Source organism: Dermochelys coriacea, chromosome 5, assembly GCF_009764565.3.
Source record: "Dermochelys coriacea isolate rDerCor1 chromosome 5, rDerCor1.pri.v4, whole genome shotgun sequence".
Lineage (NCBI taxonomy): Eukaryota > Metazoa > Chordata > Testudines > Dermochelyidae > Dermochelys > Dermochelys coriacea.
Genome location: NC_050072.1, coordinates 49749646 through 49773617, shown reverse-complemented (window position 1 = coordinate 49773617; position 23972 = coordinate 49749646). Strand labels below are relative to the sequence as shown.

General features: G+C 41.2%; 1 protein-coding gene across 9 annotated transcripts in view; it reads left to right on the top strand.

Moving 5' to 3' along the window:
* Positions 1–23972, top strand: part of ARHGEF28 (Rho guanine nucleotide exchange factor 28) — a 207629-nt gene that overhangs the window by 141179 nt on the left and 42478 nt on the right. For 7 of the 9 annotated variants that reach the window (XM_038403100.2, XM_038403099.2, XM_038403098.2 and 4 more), the window contains 14 exons: positions 206–317; positions 3978–4020; positions 5497–5620; positions 6659–6785; positions 7158–7213; positions 8646–8697; positions 10182–10329; positions 10426–10547; positions 11668–11808; positions 13521–13771; positions 16518–16640; positions 17318–17435; positions 18353–18607; positions 19647–19723. In XM_038403100.2, the coding sequence (XP_038259028.1) occupies positions 206–317; positions 3978–4020; positions 5497–5620; positions 6659–6785; positions 7158–7213; positions 8646–8697; positions 10182–10329; positions 10426–10547; positions 11668–11808; positions 13521–13771; positions 16518–16640; positions 17318–17435; positions 18353–18607; positions 19647–19723 (1749 nt within the window). Of the gene's footprint in view, positions 1–205; positions 318–3152; positions 3234–3977; positions 4021–5496; positions 5621–6658; positions 6786–7157; positions 7214–8645; positions 8698–10181; positions 10330–10425; positions 10548–11667; positions 11809–13520; positions 13772–16517; positions 16641–17317; positions 17436–18352; positions 18608–19646; positions 19724–23972 lie in introns of all 9 variants that reach the window. The other 2 variants (XM_043514682.1, XM_043514684.1) reach the window with 1 other exon arrangement.

Here is a 23972-nt window from a genome sequence, read left to right as displayed (position 1 = left end):
CAAGTACCACCAGAAAAAGGCAGGGAAGATAACTGGCCATCTGATATAGCAGAATAACATCACTGTTCAGACTTTGGTCCCCACCAAATTGAAATAATGTAGGATTTTTCTTGCTCTGATTTGCACACACACACACTTTCCTGTAATACCAATTGCCTTTCTTTAAAATTAATGTGCTTTTCCCCTTCATTTTGATTTCTTCTAGGAATCGATACTTTCTGGAATCCGGTCACGTTCTTACTCATGTTCTTCACCCAAAGTTTTATTAGGGAAATCTCGCTTTGCATGTGACTTCACGGTTTGTGATTCAAATGAAGGTGAGCATTAGTTCTTCTCCATTTGTGTGTATGGAATGCCACAAACTCCATACTTACTACAGGCCAAATGCTCACTTTTTTATTCAGGTCTGGATTGTCTCCCTGGTATTCATGTAAAGAGTGGTCCCCTATGTGTGCAGCTCTCCACCAGTCCATGTGGAAGTGGGGCTTAGCTGCCTCCACATCATCCCTCTTGGCTCTTCAAAGAACACTCTGTAGGTCCGGAGCCTGCAGTGTGGGAGAGCATAGAGACAGAGCTGTGAGAGAGAAGTGGGCAATCTGGAGGTGTGGCTAGGAGGGAGACACACGTTGTCCCTGCTCCAGCCCAGCAGAGCTTTGTCAGAAAAGATAAGGCAGCCTAGGACACAACTTTCTTTTCCAGAGTCCAGCAGAGAGCCAAGGGAGAGGCCAAATTTGGTGCAGAGGCACAGGCCCTCTGGGCCGAAGGTCCTCACATCCTGCAGATTCTTGGGAATCTGTGAGGTCTGCATGTAAGATGTGGCCTTTTCCAAAGGCAGGGGAGCAAACACCACCCTCTTCATGGGATGATGTGTGAATTCATTATGAGGGGATTCTCACATACCTGCCTTCCCTCTGTTCCTGTTCTGCATGTTTTACCATGGTAGGGATAATCTGCTCCTCTGCTCCTATTCAGTTCTAACTCAGACAGATTTCCATTGAAGTTAGTAGGTGTTTGCTCATCCTTGGAAAACTTGTAAGAGCCTTACAGCATAGCCTCATGTTACATAATAGACTTCTTATGTGCTGCCTGCAAGATGTTAAAAATTGTTTCTAGCAGCCTTCAATTTTAAGGGTATTTTTATTTGCTTGCTTGTTTTTAAGCTTAGCAAACAACACAGGCCTTCTTTGGAGAAAGCTATGTAACATGCTACATTAGAAATCCATAGAATGATGTAAAGTATGAGATATGTACTCAATCTTATTCATGATCACATCTCTGAACATCAGTTAATTTTCAATAGAATCCATTTTCTGTGTTTTTTTAAAATTACTTTGGGATAAGAACAAACCTGAGTTTCTTCCAAAAGGAAAATTCATACTTACAGCTATAAACATGAGAAAAGATGGGTTGGAAATTGACTGTGTATTTTTTTTTTCTAATAAGTGCTGCATCATTTAGGAAAAGCATCCTTATTCAAGACAGCACTTAAGCATAACTTTAAGTGTGTGCTTAAAGTGAGGTGTGTGCTTAAGTGCTAACCTGAATCAGCTCCAGAAGTTTCATTATTTTATTTAGGCCTGTATCCTGGGAAGACTCACGTGCAGGCTTAACTTGCTGTACCATTGATTTCAAAGTTAAACACGTGTTTAAACCTTTGCAGGGTTGGGGCATTTTTCACATGATGCTTAGTAGCAGAATGCAAAAAACAGCAGCAATAATTTTGGTTAAAATGTAGGTGAACATTTTTTCAAATTCATTGGTTTTTGTCCCTCAAGTCCACAATAAAGCTTTGTTTCTGCTCAGAACTCTTTTTTTGTGCACTGTCTGCAACACTGGGATGTTTACAAGTATTGTTGTTGGTTTTTTTTTAATGTAACTTTATTTTTAACAACTTTTCATCCTGCAGATTAGCTGAGAAGTCTAAAAAAGCAGATGAGGAACAAGGGTGCGTGTCCCATAAGATCTAAAGCCCTCAATTCAGCAAATCACTTAAGCATGTGTTTAATTCCTGGTAATGTTAATGGGACTGAAGCACCTGCATAAAGTTAAGCACATGGTTTAGAGCTTTGCCCTAATCAGTCCTAAACCCTTACCTCCTATATAAAGTCAGAGTAAACTAATAGGAGTTTACATGGGGCTTGGGAGAGCTAGAATCATCCTTCTTCCCAAGCTATGGGACACAAATAATCACTTTGTAGCCCATCAAGGCTGCGGAAGTGTCTGTAGTCACTGTGTTCTCCAAGCATGGGGCGATTTGGCCAATGCATTTGTGTCATAAGTAGGGCTACGATTATGTCACCGAGATCATTGAAGTCACGCAATCTGTGACTTCCAGAGACCTCCGTGACTTTTTCTGACCTAGGGCCATCAGCAGGCAGCCCTGCAGCTCTCAGCCATTGCTGGTGGAGGCTCCCAGCAGCTCCTAGCTGCTGGGCAGCAGGGGAACCCCAGAGCTTCAACTCCCCATGGGTAGCTGGGCTCCCAGCAGCTGCCCAGCCATGGCATGGGTAACACACCCCTGCCCCAGAAGCCCAGCTCCGGCGGCCAGCGAGGGAGGACGGGGAACCTGGCAGCAGACAGGTTACAGGCTTCCCTGAATTTTTGTTTACTGCTCATGACCTGTCTGTTGTTTTTACTAAAAATATCCCTGACAAAATCTGAGCCTTAGTCATCAGGGATCTGCTGAGCACATTGCTGGCCCTCCTGCCCCATTGCTTCTGTCTCAGCCTCTCACCCCCACACTGCAACATGTTGGCATGGACAGTGCCGCTACATGGAACTACTCTGCAGCAAGCAGGAGAAGCAGAGATTTTCAGGTGCAACTTCTCGGCAGCTGGGAACTCCCACGGCTCCACCACTTCGATGTCTTGTTTAGGATTTGGCCATAAATGAGGGTAGAAAATCTGATCTTGTAAATTAAAATCCAATCTGAGTTTGCTGATTTGCATTTTTGAGTCTAAAAGGATTAGCCCATAATAAGAGAGTTTCATTCTTGCATTATGAGGTGCAATCTAGAAGTAGGAAATGCACTGCCTACTGCTGTAGCAATAACCAAAGCTTTTTTATACATATTGAAATAAAATGGCTACATATGTGTTTAAAGGAGGATATTTCTAGTATGTAACTGTAAAGAATTTGTCCCTGCTGTGTAGATGGTGTGTTCATGAACAATGGTCGATCCCTTCTCCAGGCTATTTCACTCTCTAAATCAGTGTCTCTGCTCCATCCCTGTAGTAAGTACTGCAATGGCAACCCAATGGTGCTATTTTGCATGAAGCTATCTTCATTTTTCTGTGGGAACATGGCCTTTATTTCTTCAGAAGAGCATCCTGTTGCACATCTTTGGTCTGGCAACTAACTGAAATGTGATTTGATTCTCAGTACGTACATGATAAAATATACTATCTTACTTGCTGAACTGCCGGGTATTTTCTCATATGGGCCCTTATTCAACAAGGTACTTGAGCATGGGCCTAACTTTAAACATGGGAATAGTCCCATTTAAGTTGTTGGGGCTACGTATGTACTTAAAGTTAGGCATATGTTTGCAGATAATCTCTACAAAGCTAAATAACGTCTGGTCTCGGAAATAATAGAAAAGAATCATGTATGCGCTTTACAACAGAATAGCTAAAAAGCAAAATGAAAGATTGAACCATTCAAAAAACCGGGTTGCTCAGAAAAAGATCAATATTAATTTTCTTTACTTCTTAAAAGCAATCCATCAGTTTGCAAAGACTGGCATTCTCTGATGTTAACCCAGATCCAGGCAAACTCTGTCAAATACAACCTGTTTAATAAGCGATGTGTATTATCCCGGGCAATGCTGCTTCTAATAATTTTTGCTTTCTAAATCCCCAACCAACGTGCTAGAATATAATGACTGAGCTTACATCCTGGTGGAGGTTATATGCTTCAAACAAATAAATATCCCAAGATAACCATGTTAGTTTTCATTAACTTTTTGTGTTTTGTAGAACAACGAGCATACAGCTTGCCAGAGCAATTGAAGGAAAAAAGGTATTGACACTTGCCACAGATGAATTTCTGCAGTGTAATTTTTATCCATCTACCATTATTTACATGTTAATGCTGCTTGTTAAACACTAGTAGCAAAAATCTTTGTAATAATCCTCATAACTCAAAAGTAGCAGACTCAAATTGACCAATATACCATGTTCTCTTGTGGTGCCTTTTACTAATGGAATTCAAAATGCTTCTCTAAGTTACTGTTATACTCCATACTAGTGTGAGAGTTGGATATAGTTTATAAAAATGTTATATTTGCAACACATTTGGTCTGACTGTGCAGCTTTAAAATTTGGCATTTCTTAAGTCCATTTGGCATACACAACCTTTACTCTCTCCGTTTGTGCAGTCCTTACTTCTGTAACCACTTACTGTTTGTTGAATATAATGTCATGCATTTTTCCCTAAAACTGTTAAATGTAGGTGTGCTGCATCTACTGTTACTCTACACATTATTTTGTATGCTAGACAAATGGACACCATGAGAGAGCTGTTTATGTACGAGATGCATGCTGAATGAAGAGAGGGTTTCCAGTTCATTTACTGTGCACCTTAAAAAACTGTCCAGAAAAACCAAAGTGTTCATGTTAGTAAAGACAGTATTATAATGAACACATACAGGGGAGCAGAGTTACAGGTCATGGGCAACCTTAACTGGCACCTCTTGACTTTTGAGTTCTTCATTTTGCAACTTTTATTGACATTTCCTTTTACATTTATTTATTGCAAATAAAAATCAGTTGCATGTTCTGGATTTGTGTGGCTGGATACCAGGGAACCATCCCATTCTATGTGAAGTGCAGGAATCCAAATCCCATCTTTCCTTTAGTCTGGCAGTGACACTCCCAGCAGGTCCCATTGCTGTGACTTGTGCGCCATCTGATCCCCAAGTCAGGACTGCATCGTGACTTTGTAGGCTGGCTGAGAGACGCCTGTGCTCCAGTGCCATCTAGGGAGAGAAGGAGGGAAATAACACACATCTATGACCAATTCAGCAGGCCACCAGTATTCAATAGAGCATGTGCTAAAATTCAATAGAGCTGTGCTGAATGAGGCTGGTGTTCATGCAGAAGAATCCCTGGCTGTTGCAGCCCCAGCTTCTTATTTCACAGCTGACTGAGCTCAGACATAGGAGTTAGGAAAAGGAATTAATGTGGGAGCTACCCAAAGGAACATGCAAAATAAGGGAATATGCATGCTGAGGGGTTTGATAACAGTATAATTATGGCAGACTTGCAGTATAGTTCACATTATGTACAGTACCCATGCATGTGTTCATAATTAGTATTATGCAGGGACTAATGTAACTTTTTGGTTTGATGTTGACTTCTTAAATAATTATGGTTTAAACCTGATTACATCCTGGGATTATTAAAAGCAGCTGAAGCAGAATATCAGCCAGGTGCTGCTCCGTTTTAAGATGTTATGTCCAGTGTAATGAACTGTATTCACTGATTTACATTTTAGGATTCAGGAAGAGGAATGGGATAAGTATATTATACCTACAAAATCCGAGTCGGAAAAATATAAAGTGAGCCGTACTTTCAGCTTCTTGATGAACAGAATGACTAGTACTCGAAATAAGTGCAAGGTAATTCCAGACCTACATATAACCAGGTGCTTGTTAGCATAACTGAAATGCATTATAGCTTGGGATCAGATCTGTCTCGCCTGTTAAGTAAAGATAAGTGGCTGATTTTTGCAATTATTTAAACTGTATTTATAAGACATTTTAAATTTAAAACTTATGACAAATATGTTGACAGTGTCCTTGTATAGACAAACAATATCGTTCATTTTTTAAAGTAACCTTGTTTTCACAGAACTGAATTCCCTTGCCACTTTTTAATTATTATTACTTATCTCGTGTCTTGATTTAGCCCAAGTTTAAATGTCTGCAGTATATTTGGAAAAAGTTTTCTTACATGATATACAAAAATAGAAATATTAGAAAGTATATGTCTATTTTTCTTATTATCCACAATAAGGGCTTGATTCTGTAGCATTTATTCAGTTGAGTAGTCCTATTTGAACTTAATGCATCAGTAAGTGCTGCTGAGCATATGTGAGTTTTAGAATCAGGGCCCAAAGAAAGTGCTAAATGTAAACACAAAATTAATTGTGAAAAGTAAATCTGATACTTTCCGTGTTTCATTTTTAATACTCTAAAGTCTAGATTATGCAACATATGTCCATTCTGGTGAGCACTTACTCACGTAGTAATTCTATTAATGTTAACTGCCGGACTGCTCATGTGAGTAAGTGCTCCCAATATGACTCAGTGTTGTACAATTTAGCAATAAGATGCTATTAGTAACACAGGAAAGGAAACTTGTTTATTTCAAAAATAGATGATTTTTAACCTAGTAATGTCCCTTTGAAGATCAAAAACCGAGTTGTAAAAACTAATTTTAAAACCTACCTTTTAATTACAGGTGCATGTATTTGTATATCAGATTAGGTTAATGGAGGCACAAATCCCCACTGTCTCAGGGGCTACCAGAGAAAGGAGATAAATGTTTTAAAATCCATTTTCTCTTAAGAGAAGAATGTTTTAAATTTATAATATTATGGTGGTTATTTATCTGTTTTAATCTCTCTCCTTTTGCCTGGTCTGTTGGATCTGAAGACAAAGAATAAGGATGCCAAAGACAAACTGAACAGACATCAGTTTATAACTGGGAACTTCTCAGGCAGTATCCCATGTATGGCATGCGACAAAGCCCTCTTAGGGAAAGAGTCATTGCAGTGCTCTTGTAAGTAGCTACTGACTTTTATGCAGCTTTTATGTAACTTTTGAAAATCTGCTGAAAGATACTTGTTTAATATTCCATTTCAAGAGCGACAGTATCTGGATTTGAAAATACATACTTCTCTACCTACTCAGCCAGGGTCCCCAGGCCTCAGGGAGAGGGGACAAAGGTGATGGCCACTTGTTTCACAAGAGACTCCTGCTAGTTGATTCCTGAAACAGCCCTGGAGAAAGCTAAGAGAAAAGTTAAAGCCGTATTTGTGGCTTTTTAGTATGTGGGTCTGAAGGAAGAAAAATGATGAAGTCCCAGAATAAAGTGCACTACAATGTTCGACCCCTTTCAATTTCAGGCATTGAGATCTGTTTTTCCTTTCAGATTGCAATGCAATTGTGCATAAAAATTGTAAGGATTGTGCTCCTGCATGTACAAAGGTAACTTTCTATTCCTTACTGTTCTTACGATGTTGTTGTGTATATTCTCTCTCTTATTTTTTAAATCAATCTCCATAGTTTCTTCTGTGGTGATTAGCATATGCTGTGCTTATTCAAAGTGTTTGAACAGTACCTTGTCTTTGTAGGCTGCTTCATAATAGGTTCATGTTGATTGACTTACTTGTTATATGGAGATCTAGAAATAATTAGTTACTAAAACAAATAAGATGCCACAAAATGAAGCTGAGAAAGAAAACAGTGCAGAAATGATCCACCCAAGTGTTTGTACACAAAGGGCTGAGAGAATGCCAAATAAACATCTGACACAACCGATAGCAATAAGCAATGTCCTTGAGCAAATACTGTATAAAAGGAGTAAAAACAGGTAGGGTCACTTCCTTTATATCTTTGAAGCATTGCAGGATAAATTGGGATTTGTAGTTCGATTTGCATTTCTAAGGTGTACTTAAAAGGTCCGAGCTGAAGCATAGCAGAGCCCCCGGGAGTCTAACAACCAACATACTTCAGTAGGTAACCCCCAATTAAAATGAGGGCTACGTTTTCAAAACTGTTCACTGAAGGGGGCTTCTGTTTTTTAGGGACTAACAAGTGATTTGCACTGGAGTCAGCCACACCAGGGCAAGTCACTTTTCAAACTGTTGCAGTGCATATAAACAAGGGATTTGCACCAGTGTGGCTATATCGGAGTAGCTGTTGCAGTGCACAGATCTTCAGGGTAAACATGCCCAAGGTTGCACTTATAAAACATGCATTTTTTATTTTATTTTATTTTGTTTTATCATGTACACCCATTGAATAGCCTCTGGGCAAACTTACAAAAAGGATCTAAAACGTAAATTATAATACTAAATCAGCTGCCTCTAACAGGTACTATAACTACTAGGACTGGTGGACATTTACCAGGAAGAGACAATATCCCCAACCAATCATCAAGAGGATAAGAGAGGAAAAACTACTTACTTGCTCTCCTTAAATGCGACACTTGTTTAAGCATATAAGCCTTGTACAATGTAGCAGAGGACACAAATTCTGGCTCAGACCGACTGACTTAGAGTCAATTTCCTGTCTCAGGTCTCTTCAAACTCATTTAAAAAGTGTAGCCCTACAAGTGTAATTGTTTTCTTTAAGCCCTCACAAATCATATGCATGTTGCAAAAGAATAATTCCATAACAACACAGTAATTTGAAAGAAAATAAATTGAATTAATTTTGTATTATAATGTGGCTGAAATTCATTATCCTTTTACTTAGGTTTGTTTGTCAGCATCAGAAATTCAGGATCATAATTCAGTATCATAATGCAGTTTACTTGAGGGCTCTTCCAGATGATTATATGAAAGTAGATTACTGACTATTCAGTGTGTAATCATCGGTTATTTCATTTTAATAAGATGAAATTTTTCTTTACCAGAAATTCCAAGAGAGATACCATATTAAGACCAGACCACAAGCTGTCCTAACAAGTAAGTATTATAGTAAGCAAACAAGCTAATAGGCATAAATCTATCATTTTAAAGTTTAGTACATTGCTTGAATAATAAAATAATAGGATAATTTTGTTCTTCACAATTTTGTATGTGTGTGAGCATTTTTCCATGTGACTCCCATATCTGCTGGAAAACAAGTGCATTTGCTAGTATAGAATACATATAGGGTAGGATTTTCGAAAGCACTCATAATTGGTCTAACTCTTCTCCCATTGAAGTTAATGACTTCACTGCATATTAAGCAGTGGCGACGGTGGTTTGTCTGGTTGGAAAAGGTGTGTGCTTCTTAAGGGCTAGAGAGTCAGAGTGTGTCTTGCTGTGGCAGCTTCATATCCGGTTAGCATGGGGCTGTTGATCCATTTCCCCCCCGCACCAGGTGACTGGAAAGGGGGTGGGGACTATTTAGCTCCGTGCCAGTGCAGGAAAAGCCCTCTTTTACCTCAATCAGGCAGAGCAGCACTCGCCCTCCCACCCCTGGATGTAGATAAATACCAGGTTTTATCATGAGTGATGGTGGGCATTACACTAGTCGCTCCTTTCTCTGGCAGCTGGGAAGGAATGTTCTCTCTCTCTGCCAGATTGGCCAAGGTGGGGTGGGGTTTTATTCACCTTCTCCACAGTGATTTGGGGGCTTAGTTTGGACATAAATTAATTGGGGGTTAGGTTGTGATGTCACAATTCCTTATGTATGCCTGGGACAGATGTCCAGTGCAATACTCTGTAGGGAAGGGATACAGTGATCAGACAAAATGGATTGGTAAAGAATTTAAAGGAGGTATTCTTTAAAGGAGCAGAAACGGGGGCAGGGTTGGGGCTCCTATGACTGGTACAGCAAGGAGTCAATCCACCACTCCTTTATACCCCCCTCCAACCTCATTTGGATGGGGACCAGGATGGGTGAAGGGGGAGGGTTGACAGCAGCACCCCACCACACCAAGTATGTGTAAATGATTATGGAATTACGTGCACTGCACAGTTTTATCTGCCAGTCCACCAAGACATTTAAGAACAAAGTTGTGGCCTAATTAAATCACATCCCATTTCTCCTGTCCTTCCTCCTGCATAGCTGGACGATGGAAGTTTTACCACTAATAGCAGTGAGAGCAGAGGTAAGCCAGTGTTGAGTGCTTTTGAAAATCCTCCCCGTCATGTACCCCCAATGTACATGGCTTAGCCATGTGTGAGTATAGGTATGGGTGTGATGTAAGCGTGTCCATGGCTTAAATTTGTTCTCTAATTGACAGCGTGGGCACCAAAGTCACTCAGCTTCACCTTGTGGCTTGTTTTTCTATCCAACTCAGGAAAGAGCACAGTGCTCTTGCACCATAAGAGAATACTCCCAGTGGCATGTATTAATCTACAAAATATAAGAGAATTGTGTAGTATTTCATGCTATAATCATAGGAGGCAATAACATATGAGGTTTTCTATAAGACTTACACATATATTTCACTTCACAGATTCATCATTTAGAGATATTCCTCAGCCCATGTTCTCCTCAATGCACCCATCTTCCTCAATACCCATTGGACTTTCTTCTGTAAGGAAAGAAGTCTCACAGCAACCTCACTCTTTATCCAAAAGTGTTCCAAGCGCCAGTTTTGAAAGGTAGAAGGCACCTACCAGCACAATACACTAACTAGATTATTCAGCATTCCTAAGTGAGTTGCTACAATTTAAATGCTTTTTTTTTTTTCATTGCAGAAGATCTATGCCATCTTCTGACCAAGACACTGATGGTAGCAGCTGGATGTCCAGCTCACACTCTGAAACGCTGTTACAATCTATGGGGACCCTTCCGTCAATGGATTCTTTTGTAATGGAAGGTGAGAAGTAAACAGAAATCTACATGTTGTAACCTATGCTGCAAAATAGAATCATTAATTAGTGATTAGTGATAAGAATACTACTTCCTGTATCAAAAGAAAATGTGTGTGTAGTAACTTAATTATGATTCTGACCACAATTAAAATGACACCATCAGATATGAGATTTAAAATTTGACCCATAATACCTTGCAAGTGGGTATAAATTAGTGATGAACTCTGCTAATTTTAAGTGTTTTTTTAATTTGTTGTCATTATCAAAAATTAACAGGTAAAAACTTTTATCCTGGGCTTTCAACATCCTTGCCACTAATTAAAAAATATAATATAAAAGAGATGACAAAACCAAAATAGCCTCATATTTCTTTCTGGCACTCAGATAGCCAGCCCTCTCCTGCTCTCACTCAGCACACACATTACAAACAGTTTTCAGAGTAGCAGCTGTGTTAGTCTGTATTCGCAAAAAGAAAAGGAGTACTTGTGGTACCTTAGATGCATCTGATGAAGTGAGCTGTAGCTCACGAAAGCTTATGCTCAAATAAATTTGTTAGTCTCTAAGGTGCCACAAGTACTCCTTTTCTTATTACAAACAGTATCACCCATCACTCATATTTCTCCCACAACACAAAATCCCACCTCCCAACTTCCCTCCTCCACCCATCATTCATGTCTGGAAAGCCAACAGATATGGGCCATTTCAGAAAAGGGGTTGGGGGTGTGAATTCCAGAGCTGAAGGGCATTCATAGAGAGAAAATCCAGCACAAGGATTCTCAAGTTGGGCACGCATAAATTAGAGGGCACTTCTGAGGGGGTATTTCAAACAATGGATCCAATCCTGAAAATAATATTCCCTCTGATCCCCAAACCTCTGCTTGCCTCCACTCTGTTCTGTTTACATTTTAACGTGTAAGATAGTGATGCTCTCATCACTGGCAGGCTTTGTCTTTTCATTTTAATCTTTTCTCAGTACTGGTTAGAATCTTTAATTAAGGTTTACCTCAGTTCAGCAATATACTCACTGCATGAATAAACATGCATGCACATGAGGATCTTCCCTTGCTGTGATACTGCCAACCTGTTTGTGCGACCAGTGTTTGAAAGGTTTTTATTTTGTCATAGATGATGTGGATGCTTCCCTGTGGACTGACCTCAGCACAGAGGCACAGGAGTTTGAGGCAGAATCTTGGAGACTTGTTGTGGATCCAGCATTTTGTAGCAAGCAAGAAAAGGATGTTATCAAAAGGCAGGATGTAATTTTTGGTCAGTGTTTTAATTATTTTTAAAAAGTTGAAAATAACTTGGCACAGGCAATGAGGTAGGATACACAAGTCATATAACTGGAAGAAAATGCTCAGTGCTTAGATTTGAATATGAATAATGAAGAATATTTAAATAATATGTTGTCACAAATAATAATGCGATGTATAATAATGAAGAGCTAACAGAATATTGAAGACAATTGCCTAAAAATATTCATTTGGATTTGAAAGTTAATTTCAATTAAACGGTATTCTTGACGCATCCATGTCCACCTTCTGTGAACACTTGAGTACTCAAACTTTACTAGCATGTATATTCCTGAGAAGTGAATTTTAAACTCAAATGTTGGAATAGTAATGAAAAGCAAATTTTGAATTGTATACTCGATTGTAAAATTCACAATTTGCACTGTTTGATAGATATGTAAATTATCCAGTCAGGGAACAGAAATTATACCCATATGACTTGTGTAACTAACCAACACAACATGAAATACAAATAATTGTGGTGAATTGTTCACGGATGAGCTGCACACCAAAGAATTATTTGCTAAAGACAGTTACAAATAATTTTGAGTAAATAATACATTTGAGAAGTTCACAACTTTTCCCTGACAGTTTGTGGGGGAAAAAAGTGACATGAATTCCTTACCTGACTCATTGAAAATTATTTCCTCTGTTCTCTTGTTTACTTACCTTTTATTCTTCAGAAGTCAAAATAAAGTTCCTAAAATGCTTAAATGTTCAGTATTTAAATAAATCTTTAATAAAAAGTGCTTTGAAAGAGAAAGCTAGTAGGTATCTGTAAGAATAAAATATCGAAGATCAACGTTCAGACTTGTAGATGAACTGAAAATAATAATATTCTTTGCAGAAAATTGATATTTTTTTAAAAAACATTCTGGGGCCAGTTTGGAGATCCTTACCCAAGGTTTTATTCAGTTCTTACTCAAGTAATCTTCCAGGGACTTCAGATTCACTGAAAGAGTAATGACTTAAGGATCTGGATGCCTGTGTATTAGTGTGCAAATACAGACTAATGTAAAGCAGACTAATGTAAAGAATCTTGGTATTCAGTTACATATGATTCCTAATGTTTACTACTAGGACTTGAGAGATTTAAGTTTAATATAAGTTGTTAATATTGTAGAGGTTGGGAGTTTCCATGTTTGAGTTGACACGCTTTGCATTAGTGCAGCATATCAGTAAGTTCTAACTTTTTGATGTTAAAGTCAGACTATGGTGAAAAATTTAACAAGAATCGGTTCAGGCAAGAATCGGATTTCAATATTTCTGGCTGTGGCTCTGCTGACTTGGGCTGTGATGCTGTATTGGTTAGCATAGTGCAGTAGAGGGAGCCAGAGGAGCTTTTTGCAGAGTAGCTGCATAGAGACACCTGCGTGTGTGAAAATGGTATTCTGCTCTTTGCATGTGTTCCTGCATGGAAACGCCTGCATTGTCCTCTTCGTTATCTGCCTCCTTCAGACCCAAAATTTTTGCCATGGGGCAGAAAGTGTAAAAGAGGACCTGCGCTGATTCGAGAGCACAGGCAACCATAGCTAGGGCTGTTTTATTAGTTTTAATGCTTATCATGGAAGAAATCATATTTATGCCCATATATTTGAATGTAAAACTATGTGATGCATGTCAGATAATGGGAGGGAAAATGTCTAGTTGGATTATTACACTGCACCATCTTCCTTTGAACTACAGAGCTGATGCAAACAGAAGTACATCACATCCACACCCTCTTCATTATGTCTGAAATATTCAGGAAAGGAATGAAAGAAGAATTGCAACTAGATCACAGCACTGTAGACAAAATATTTCCTTGCTTAGATGAACTGCTAGAGATTCATAGGCAATTCTTCTGCACTATGAAGGAGAGAAGACAGGAATCATGTGAGGGGAGAAATGAGAGAAATTTTGTAATCACCAAAATTGGAGACATCCTTGTGCAGCAGGTAAAGCTATCAGCAAAATTAAATCTTCACATATTCAAGACCAAAAAAAGGTATTTGTTGAGTTCAACATTTTTGTGGGGAACGGAGATAACTAGATCTCTTAGGATTGGTTAATAGGATGCAAAGATTTTCATCTCTTGGTTATTGCTTCAAATTCTTCTAGTGTGAGAAAATTATTGATAACGTGGTAGAAAAAAACACTGAGGACGGTTTTCATAACCTATTTGAGTATTGATGGTCTGAGTCAAGTTCATAGTGGACAGTTGCTCCCATCACTTAATCTACCACCGAAACTGACACTAGTTGACACAGCTGTTAGAGAGGCAAAGGATTGAAAGAATGAATTATCCTCTCATCTCTTGAAGAGGGTCTTCCAGAACTGTGTTGATGTATGTTGGCAAGGGTATATGGGGCAGCTTGTGCTACTGCTGCATGTGTTGACCTGTACTTGAAAGTGGGTGAAATAATATCTTTTATTAGACCAAGTTCTATTGGTGAGAGAGACAAGCTTTCAAGCTTACACAGAGTTCTTCTCCAAGTCTGGGAAATGTACTCACAGTATCGCATCTAAATACAAGGTGGAATAGATTGTTTAGCATAATGCATATTTTAAAGGATCATTCAAGGTGAAGTGAACCATTAGCACCTCTCCAGTCATAACAGGGAAAGAGGGGAAAAAGGTGGCAGGGTGGGAGGGGGGGAAATAAATGAGTTATAGAGTAGATTTTTGGCTCATTACAACACTGTCTTTATTCAGTCCCTGATTTTTAGTATCTAGCAAGTATCTAACAATCTGACAACCTCTTCATGGACCACCTTGAAGAATTTCTGGACAAATGCACCACAGAACCAATGATATACCTGAGCTACATCAATGATATTTCCATCCTCTGGCTAGATGACCTAAACTCCCTCATAGATTTCCACTGCAACTTCAACACCCACCACCCTTCCATTAAACTCTCTCTAGAACACTCCCCAGTTAGCATCAACTTCCTGGATATTATGATCAGCTTCAACAATTGAACACTACAGATAGCTTTTTACAAGAAACCCATGGATCACCACACCTGTCTTCACAGATCCAGTAACCACCCTAAACATACCAAGAAATCCTGTTATCTACAGCCTGGCACGCAGATATCATAGAATATGCTCTGAGGAGACAGTCTGGGATATATACCGTAACACATTTAAAAGCACCTTCACCAAACAAGGACAATTCACTGGGGAAGTAAGTAGCATCATGGAATGGGCCACCCAAATACCCTGAGAGAACCTGCTTCAGTATAGAATAAGCCCTGTACCGAGCTCACATCTCTAGCTGTCACCTAGCTCCCCACAGTGGAACCCATATGACACAGTGCTGGAACAATTTCTATAGAGCAGGTGCTGAGAGCTCTTGAACCAAACTATAAACCCTGTCTATGATGGAAACAGCTTTAAGTCAAGTGCAGCACCCCTTCTTCCAGCCCCTATGCCATATGGGTTAACTTCAAACAGTTACGCTCCATACTTGGTGGGGACCGCATTCTGAAAGAAACCGTTCTTCAACCTCCTCTTCTGGCCTTCAAACAACCCCCCAACCTCACCAAGCATGTAATTAGAAGCAAAATCCACACAAACCAGGACTCACCAACTCAAAGTGGCACCTGACCTAGCCAGAATAACAGATGCAAAACCTGCAGACATATCTCCAACACTATAACGATCAACACACTGTCCAAGATTCATGGGTCCTATCACAACATGCCTATCACAACATGTGGCGTACCTCATCGGTGGACTAAATGGTCTAATAACTATGTGGATGAAACCAGATGATCAGTGCACTCTTGAATGAATTCACACAGAAAAATGATAAAAGCCAAACACTATATCACCTGTGGGTGAACGTTTTCACAAAATGATCACTCTATGGCTGATCTCTCAGTCCTCATCCTCAGAGGAAACCTGCAAAAGATGAACCTGGGAGCTTAAATTCATAATTCTGCTAGATATCAAAATCATGGACTGAATAGACACACTGGATTTGTGGCTTATTACAACTATCCATAACCCACTTAACTCTACCCATCCCCAGCACCCCTATGACTGGAAAGATGATAACGGGCCACTTCACCTTGAATGTCCCTTGAAATATGTGCTAACTACTTATGCTAAACAGTCTGTTCCACCTTGTATTCAGTTGTGATGCTCTGTGTACGTTTCCCAGACCTAAAGAAGAGCTCTGTGTAAGCTTGAAAGCTTGTATCTCTCACCAACAGAAGTTGGTACAATAGAAGATATTACATCACCCTTGTGTCTCTCATATCCTGGGACCAACATGACTACAACAACACTGCACAATGTACTTGAAAGTGACAGCACAAATAATGGTTAAAACAAGTAGACTTCTAAAATTCTCTGTTTTATTAAACTAAGATAATATTAATAGCAGAGCTAAGGAGATTTGTTTGAGGTTTAAAATTAAATATATGGGACCACATCCAATTCTCCTTACTTGTGTGAGTAGTTGTTTTTACAGTCAATCTGCTATATATATTCCTGCCTCTATAGGCCTGATTCTACATTCCTTGTACAGATTACAACTCCCATTGATTTATAGGATGCAGTGTCAGGATCCTGTATGTGGTTTATTTTCATTAACATTGATAGGAGTTACAATCAATAGTATGCAAAAATCCTTAAACATACTCTTTACAGTTAGGTGTATTGTTGAGTAAAATTGTATTATTTTCATCAGTTTTCAGAAGAAAATGCCAATAAAATGAAGAAAATATATGGAGAATTTTGTAGTCATCAAAAAGAAGCTGTTAATCTCTTTAAAGAGCTGCAACAAAACAAGAAGTTCCAGAATTTTATTAAAGTAAGTGCTTACAAAAATGTGACTGTTAACAAAGTGGCCAGAAAACATGTTCATAATTTGTAGCTCTGATTTAAACAACACAGGACCTGAGTTTAGGAAGCAACCTCCCATTTTATTCATGCAATCTTGTGGGCACAAATAATTGTAGGTGCAAAGTGGGAAATTGGATTGAGATCCATGGTCTTCAATAGAGCTATTGCAATAGCTTATAAAAACCAGAGAGTCCTGCTTAATCAGAGAGTTGGTAAATTCCATTTTTGTTTAGATTAGAAAAAACTTTGGACATCAGTCTATAATACACACACATTCCAGTTATGAGCCAGCTCATCAATTACACCTTTCAGACATCCAGCTAAACCACCTCTGACTGTACAGGAAAGACCTCCACACTAAACAAAGGATTATATATCAAATGAAGCACAGATAATGAGTGTAAAACTTGGTTTTGTGAATAATTTGCACTTTATCAGCATTAATTGGAAATGTAGCTATAGACTCAATAGTTGGGAGTATCAGGATGATATCTGACATTTCACTGTGGATAGTGCAGATAATTGAACATTTTTTTTCAGTTTCAATTTATTTAGCACATGTAGCGCTAAAGCTTTTGCTAGTAAATTAATGTTTTAATATAACTTTCCTACTTACAATAAAATATGCGTAATTATTTTTTAAAGCTGCGAAATAGCAATCTTTTGGCTCGACGTCGAGGAATCCCAGAATGCATTCTGCTTGTCACTCAGCGCATCACAAAATACCCAGTTCTGGTAGAAAGGATACTGCAGTACTCAAAAGGTGAGTAATAGATTCAATCTTGCCTCATATCAGAGACAGATCTGGAACCTTAATACATCTCTTGCATAATATATGCAACAGTGTCCCAAAGCGTGAAATTTGAAATTGTGCTGAGAGCCAACAAAGCCTGTGTGTACCACTTGAGCTGTCTACACAGGGTAAATGTCACCCAAACAGTATGTGTGGCATATATATTTGTTAAGAATGGGCAAACTTTAAAAGTTTCAGAGGTCAGGTTCAGATAAACCTCAAAAGTCTGAAGAGTCTAATTGTTTTAGCAGAAGATCTTGAATGTCAGCTGTGGAACTTTTTTTGGGACTAAGCCTGGAAAACTTTTTTAAATGAATTCAAGGAAATGTCTCATAACTTCTGCTGGGAAATAAAATAGTACAAAATGTTTTCTGTTAATAGTCATACAAAGTTGCTTCAATTCTCTCTGTGTCTTCTTTGAATATTCTAGTGATCAATAATCTGACAGGCATATTTGCAAAAATGGAGAATTGCAACTATACATGTTATAAACCAGATTCTAAGTTATTTTCATCTAGTCACGAGACACAACTTGCCATGTGATCTATGTGTATAATCTAAATTTTACATCTTGAATACTGCAAGTTAATTGCTTATAAAGGATCAACAGTACATGAATTATTTGCAGAAACTATTTGGCAAGTAATTTTAACTATTGAATAAATCTGAGATAATTACAAACTGCTCAGGGACATTTCACAAACACAAAAAAGTTAATATTTTTCATATAAATTACTTATTGGAAATTAATTTCCCAAGTCTATTTACAACATATCAGTTGATTTAAGTCTTAAACTGTGTTGATCAGATCATATAAAATCAGAAAAAAATATCATCTCTTGAATAGGGTGAATACTGTAATGTTGTCTGTTGTTTGTTTCATTCAGAAGGAACAGAAGAGCATAAAGACTTATGCAAAGCCCATTGCCTGATTAAGGACATGATTGCAGCAGTAGACTTGAAAGTCAACGAATATGAGAAAAGGCAAAAATTGCTGGAGATTCTCAATAAAATTGAAAACAAAACTTATACCAAACTGAAAAATGGCCATGTTTTCAGGAAGCAGGACCTGAAAAAGAAAGAGAGGACACTTTTGCATGAAGGTTTGGTGTATTGGAAAACTGCTACTGGACGTTTCAAAGGTACCATATCTTTGCAAAGAAATTCCATAGCTTTTTATTTGCAAATAATGTACAAAATAATGTAACATTTGGGTTAAAAAGATAAAATAACTTGTAACAATAGTTCACAAGTGTGAGTTTGTGGGATAGTGGAATTTAAGGTACCATAAAGGAACAAGAAATGCTGCTAATCGCTGACACGGTAATTCTGGAAGGTGTTGTGGTTTGTATGTGATGCACAACACACCTAGGCATGGAGCCAAATTCAGACATGACATAACCAATCACACAAGATTCTTGCACTATGCTGCTATTTGCATTTCTTGCTGCAAACCTGCCCCTCTGCACCCATATCATGCACTCACACTGTCTCACGTCATGCTGACATGTAAATTTACACCACCCAGTACTTCACATCTGATTATGGCACCTGGTGTCAAAATCACACTCACCTGCGCTTGCAACACCTTCATTTGAGAGGAAAACTCAGGACCAAATTCAACTGGAGCCACATATGTACATCTAATTGCAGAATTTGGTCTTCAGTGTTTTATCATACACAGTTTTCTTTTTTGCTGTCAATAACATTCCATTAAAAGCCATCTATTCGTGGTTTGTCTTATAAATTAGAAAAAAATGCACAAATGCTTTTACCCATATTTCCTTGTGCTATGATTATATCAAGCCTCACAAACATCAACAAGAAGAAGAAAATAAATTAGGGTGGGTCTGTCCTTGGATGCGATTTCTCCAAAGAACACATGTCACTTCAGGAAGAAGTGCTGGCAATTTGGTGAGCATCCCTTTTTTCCATCCAAGTTAGTACTTACTGATCAAGTCCTCCAGCATTCTGTTGCAGAAAGGTGGCAGCAAAAAGTGCTGTCGTTCACACAAACTGTAAAACGGTAGCCTGAAATTGCTTTTGGTAGATTGTGATGAGATGCAGATATTTCTTACTCAGTTTACTGTAAGAATTCTTCATTGATCAGGATTTGTCTTCAGGTTAAAAGGAGAAATTGATTGTGATGTCTTTCATTAAAACCACTTTCTTTTTTAAAAGATAGTTTAGCTCTGCTTCTAACTGATGTGCTGCTGTTTTTACAAGAAAAAGACCAAAAATATATATTTGCAGCTGTTGTAAGTATATAAACCACATTTTTAATAAGTATTTTAAATATTTTATTTGCACGTTTCTTAAAAGTTAGATGATCTTTAGGTTTTGTTATCCAATTATACTGATAGTAATGTTGGGGTTTTTTTGGTGTTGGGAATCTTGTCTGAGCAAAAATGTATTTGTACATGGAAAACTAAGATTATTTCCAATGTTAAAGTATATGTTCTTCGAGTACTTGCTCATGTCCACATGAGGTGTGTGCGCTTGCCACATGCACCGGTGCTGGAAGTTTTTCCCTCAACAGTATCCATAGGTGAGTGGCTCTGGTGCCCTCTGGAGTGGTGCCTGCATGGTGCGGTATAAGGGGCACTACTGACTTCCCCCGCCCTCAGTTCCTTCTTGCCACCAGTGACTGTGCATGGAATGTTTGCCACTCTTACTAGCATTGCTTAGGCTTCGTTTGTATGAACTAGAGTTCTTGTACATAGTTAGTAATCAAGTTAGTTAGCCCTTATCTGTAGTTAGTTTTGTTAGTCCTATCGGGGACTTAGGCAGGGTATGGGGCATGCCCTGGTCCCCAGACTTTAAGCCCCACCATCGCTGCAAACGGCCCATGTCTGTGAGCGATCCGCATAGTGCCTCGGTGAAGGGCACATAAGTGGTAAGTGTCGAATCTGCAAGTCCTTTAAACCTAGGACCAAGAAAGAGCGTGAGATTAGACTCAAAGTGCTCCTGATGGAGTTGGCGCTCACTTTGACCCCAAAGCAAAGGTCCGACTCAGCACCCAGCACCGCAGCATCGGTGCGTAGTGCCCCACCAGCACCATTGACGAGCCGGCACCGAACCCCATTCATGGCTCCAGCCAAGAAGTCAAAGAAAGTTGGTAGGGGACAGTCTACTCCCTGCAAAGGGAAGGACAGGGCTGGGGCTGAGCTATGACCTGCACCGGGCAGCTCATCTCCCCCGTCTGGAAGTCGGACCTCAGCTCACGCCGAGCAATGCAGCCCTCCCCGTTCCTTGCCTGGAAGCCTGGACACAGAGGCGAGCCTTGAGCAGCTTCAAGTGTCATCAACGCCTGTACCGGCTCTGGCAGTGCCCAGACCTAGGGGTAAGCCTGTCTTGGGCAACCTTTCCGTCCGCCCTTGCCTCAACGGTACCACTCCCCATCGCGGGGGATGTCCCGCTACTGTTCACCCACTTGAAGCCGTCATGCCTTGGAGTTAGGGAGGTGGATGCATTGGAGCCCTCTACGGTCACCGGACCTTGGGCACCAGAAATGGGATTCAAGGCGGACTTCGCCGGTTACCTGGTGCAGACCCTCGGAGGCACCAGCTCCCCGGCAGGAATGTCGGGACTGGCCCTTCGCGTCACCAGAACACCATTACAGATCCCGGGAATGATTGGAGGACCGCAGCCACGGGCCCTGCCGACGATCCCGGAGACAGGTGTCACCATATTTAGGGAAATCCCCCTGGCATCAGGCCTGCAATACCTCCAGGTCCCGCTCCTCATCTTGGTACTGGTCTCAAAGCGTGAGGCATGGATTGCCAGTCTCCCTTCATGGATCTGCCGAGCGCTGCTGGTCCCCGTGGAGGCCCACATTCTGCTCGGACCAGTCCTCCTCTAGACACGACTGTGAGTCCGGGTCATGGGGCAGCAATCACTCCGGATATAGCTCCGGCACGGAGTAAGGCTTCACATTGGCAGAGCAGCCTCCCAGACCCTCAGTGTCTCCTGCATCATTGGCACCGAATCCAGGCCCAGTGGCTGGGCCCATGGTACCCCTGGAACCTGTGGGGGTTCACCCAGACCTTCCAGCCTGCCCACTTGGCATTGGGAGCCTCGGATAGGCCTGTGGCATCAACCCAACTCCATCTGGTGCCTGAGGCCCCGGGGGATAAGACCCAGCAAGTCCATGTGGACCAAGGGGAACAGCCTTCTGAACCACCAATGGGTGTCATGGAACATACGATACCGGCCTCCTCCTCCTCGTCACCGGATGAGCCCATCATGGAGTCCCTCACCTGGTTCTTCTGGATGACGCTAAGGTGCACCAGGAGCTGTTGAAGAGGGTCGCGTACAATCTTGGCCTGCAGGTGGAGGAGTTGGAGGAGCAAGCGGACTCCCTGTTTGATGTCCTCTCCTCCACAGCCCCTGCTAGGGTAGCCCTTTCCCTTCACAAAGGGGTATTGAAGTTATCCAATGCCTTGTGGCAAACCCCCTCCTCTCTGCCCCCCATTTCCAAATGGGCAGAGTGTAAGTACTTTGTCCCAACTAAGGTGCACAAATACCTTTACTCCCATTCTGCCCCAAATTCCCTGGTGGTCGAGGCAGTTAATCACAGGGAACGCCAGGGGCAACCCGTAGCTACCCCAAAAAAATAAAGACTCCAGGAGACTGGACTTGTTCAGATGAAAAATGTATTCCTTGTCTAGCTTACAGTTGAGGGTGGCCAACTACCAGGCCCTCCTTGGCTATTACGACTTTAATATATGGCAGACTGTGGCCAAGTTCGAGAATGCCCTCCCAGAAGGTTCCTGCAAAGAATTCCGGGTGATCCTCGATGAGGGCATGGCCACTGCCAGGGCGGCTCTTCAAGCAGCATCTGACGCTGCACACTCTGCCACCCATACCATGGTGTCCGCCATTTCCATGCGGCAAGTATCCTGGCTGCTCCTCTCTGGGTTGTCCTCCAAAGCTCAGCACTTGATTCAGGATCTCCCCTTCGATGGCCAGGCCATGTTTGCAGTTACATGGGTTGAAGGACTCCCATAACACCCTGGGGTTCTATGTTCCGGGCCCAACACGTAAGCGGTTCAAACTGCAACTTCCTCAGGGGCAAGGGAGTCAGCCCCGGCAGGACCTGCTGCACAAAAAGCCCAAGGACTACAGATGGTGCATGAGCCACCTGCCCCCACCCTCTGCCTTGTCGGGCTTGACCAACTCCAAGCAAGGAGCTAAAAAATGGTTTTGAGGGAGTGCCTGGAGGCAACCTACCAGTCTGTTTCCTGGATCCTATTTTCCCAATTTTTTGCCACTGCCTTTCCTTTTTCCTTCTGCTGTGGTTGGCGATAACTTCGGACTGCTGGGTCCTCAGTATGGCGGTGCAGGGCTACACCCACCCAATTTACTTACACCCCTCCTCCCACCCACCCTGTCCCTCTTTAGGGACTCTTCTCACTAGAATCTTCTCGAACAGGAGGTTCAGAGACTCTTACAGCTGGGGGCAGTGGAGGAGGTCCTGCCTCCTTACCCGAACAAGGATTTCTAGTCCCAGTACTTTCTGATTCCAAAGGCCAAGGGTGGTCTGCCTCCCATCCTGGACCTGTGAGACCTCAACAGATATCTAAGGAAACTAAAGTTTCTCATGGTCTCCCTGGCCTCTATTATCCCATCCCTGGATCTGGGAGACTGTTATGCCTCTCTCGACTTGAAAGATGCATACTTTCAAATAGCAATCTTCCCAGGACACAGACGCTTTCTCTGTTTTCTCTGTGGGTTGGCTAGGCCCACTACCAGTTTACGGTCCTTTCATTTGGCCTGGCTACAGCACCAAGGGTGTTCACCAACTGTATGGTGGTAGTCGCGGCCTATCTCAGACATCGGGGTATCCAGATTTACCTGTACTTCGATGACTGGCTTGTCAAAGGCAGCTCCAAGGCTCAGGTCCAACGTGACATCACTATACTACAAGCCACATGCGGTTCCTTGGGACTACTGGCCAACCACAAAAAGGCCATATTCGTTCCAGTTCAAAGGATAGAATTAATTGGGGCCATGCTCGACTTGACTTGGGTAAGAGTGTGCCTGCCTTTAGACAAGTTTCGGGACCTCATCATGGATGTGTTCACGTTTCCCCTGACAACAGCCAGCGTGCCTGCGCCTGCTAAGCCACATGGCAATTTGCACATATGTGGTCCGCCTTTCCAGACTCCACATGCGGCCACTGCAGCAATGGCTGGCGTCGACATATTCCTGATCCAAGGACCACCTGGAAAAGATCATAACCATCCCTCCGGTGGTTCTCACCTCGCTGCGGTGGTGGACTGATCGTGAGAATGTCCTGGAAGTCCCACTCCATCTGTCGAGCTAGTGTCGGAAGCACCTTGAGGGGTGCACCTTGAACATCTCCGGACCCAGGAGATGTGGACTCCGGAGGAGACAAAGTTACATGATAAATGTCAAGCAGCTCAGAGCGGTCCAGCTAGCCTGTGGGGGTCTTCCTGCTGCACCTGGCGGGCAAAGTGGTGAGAGTCCTGATGGACAATACAG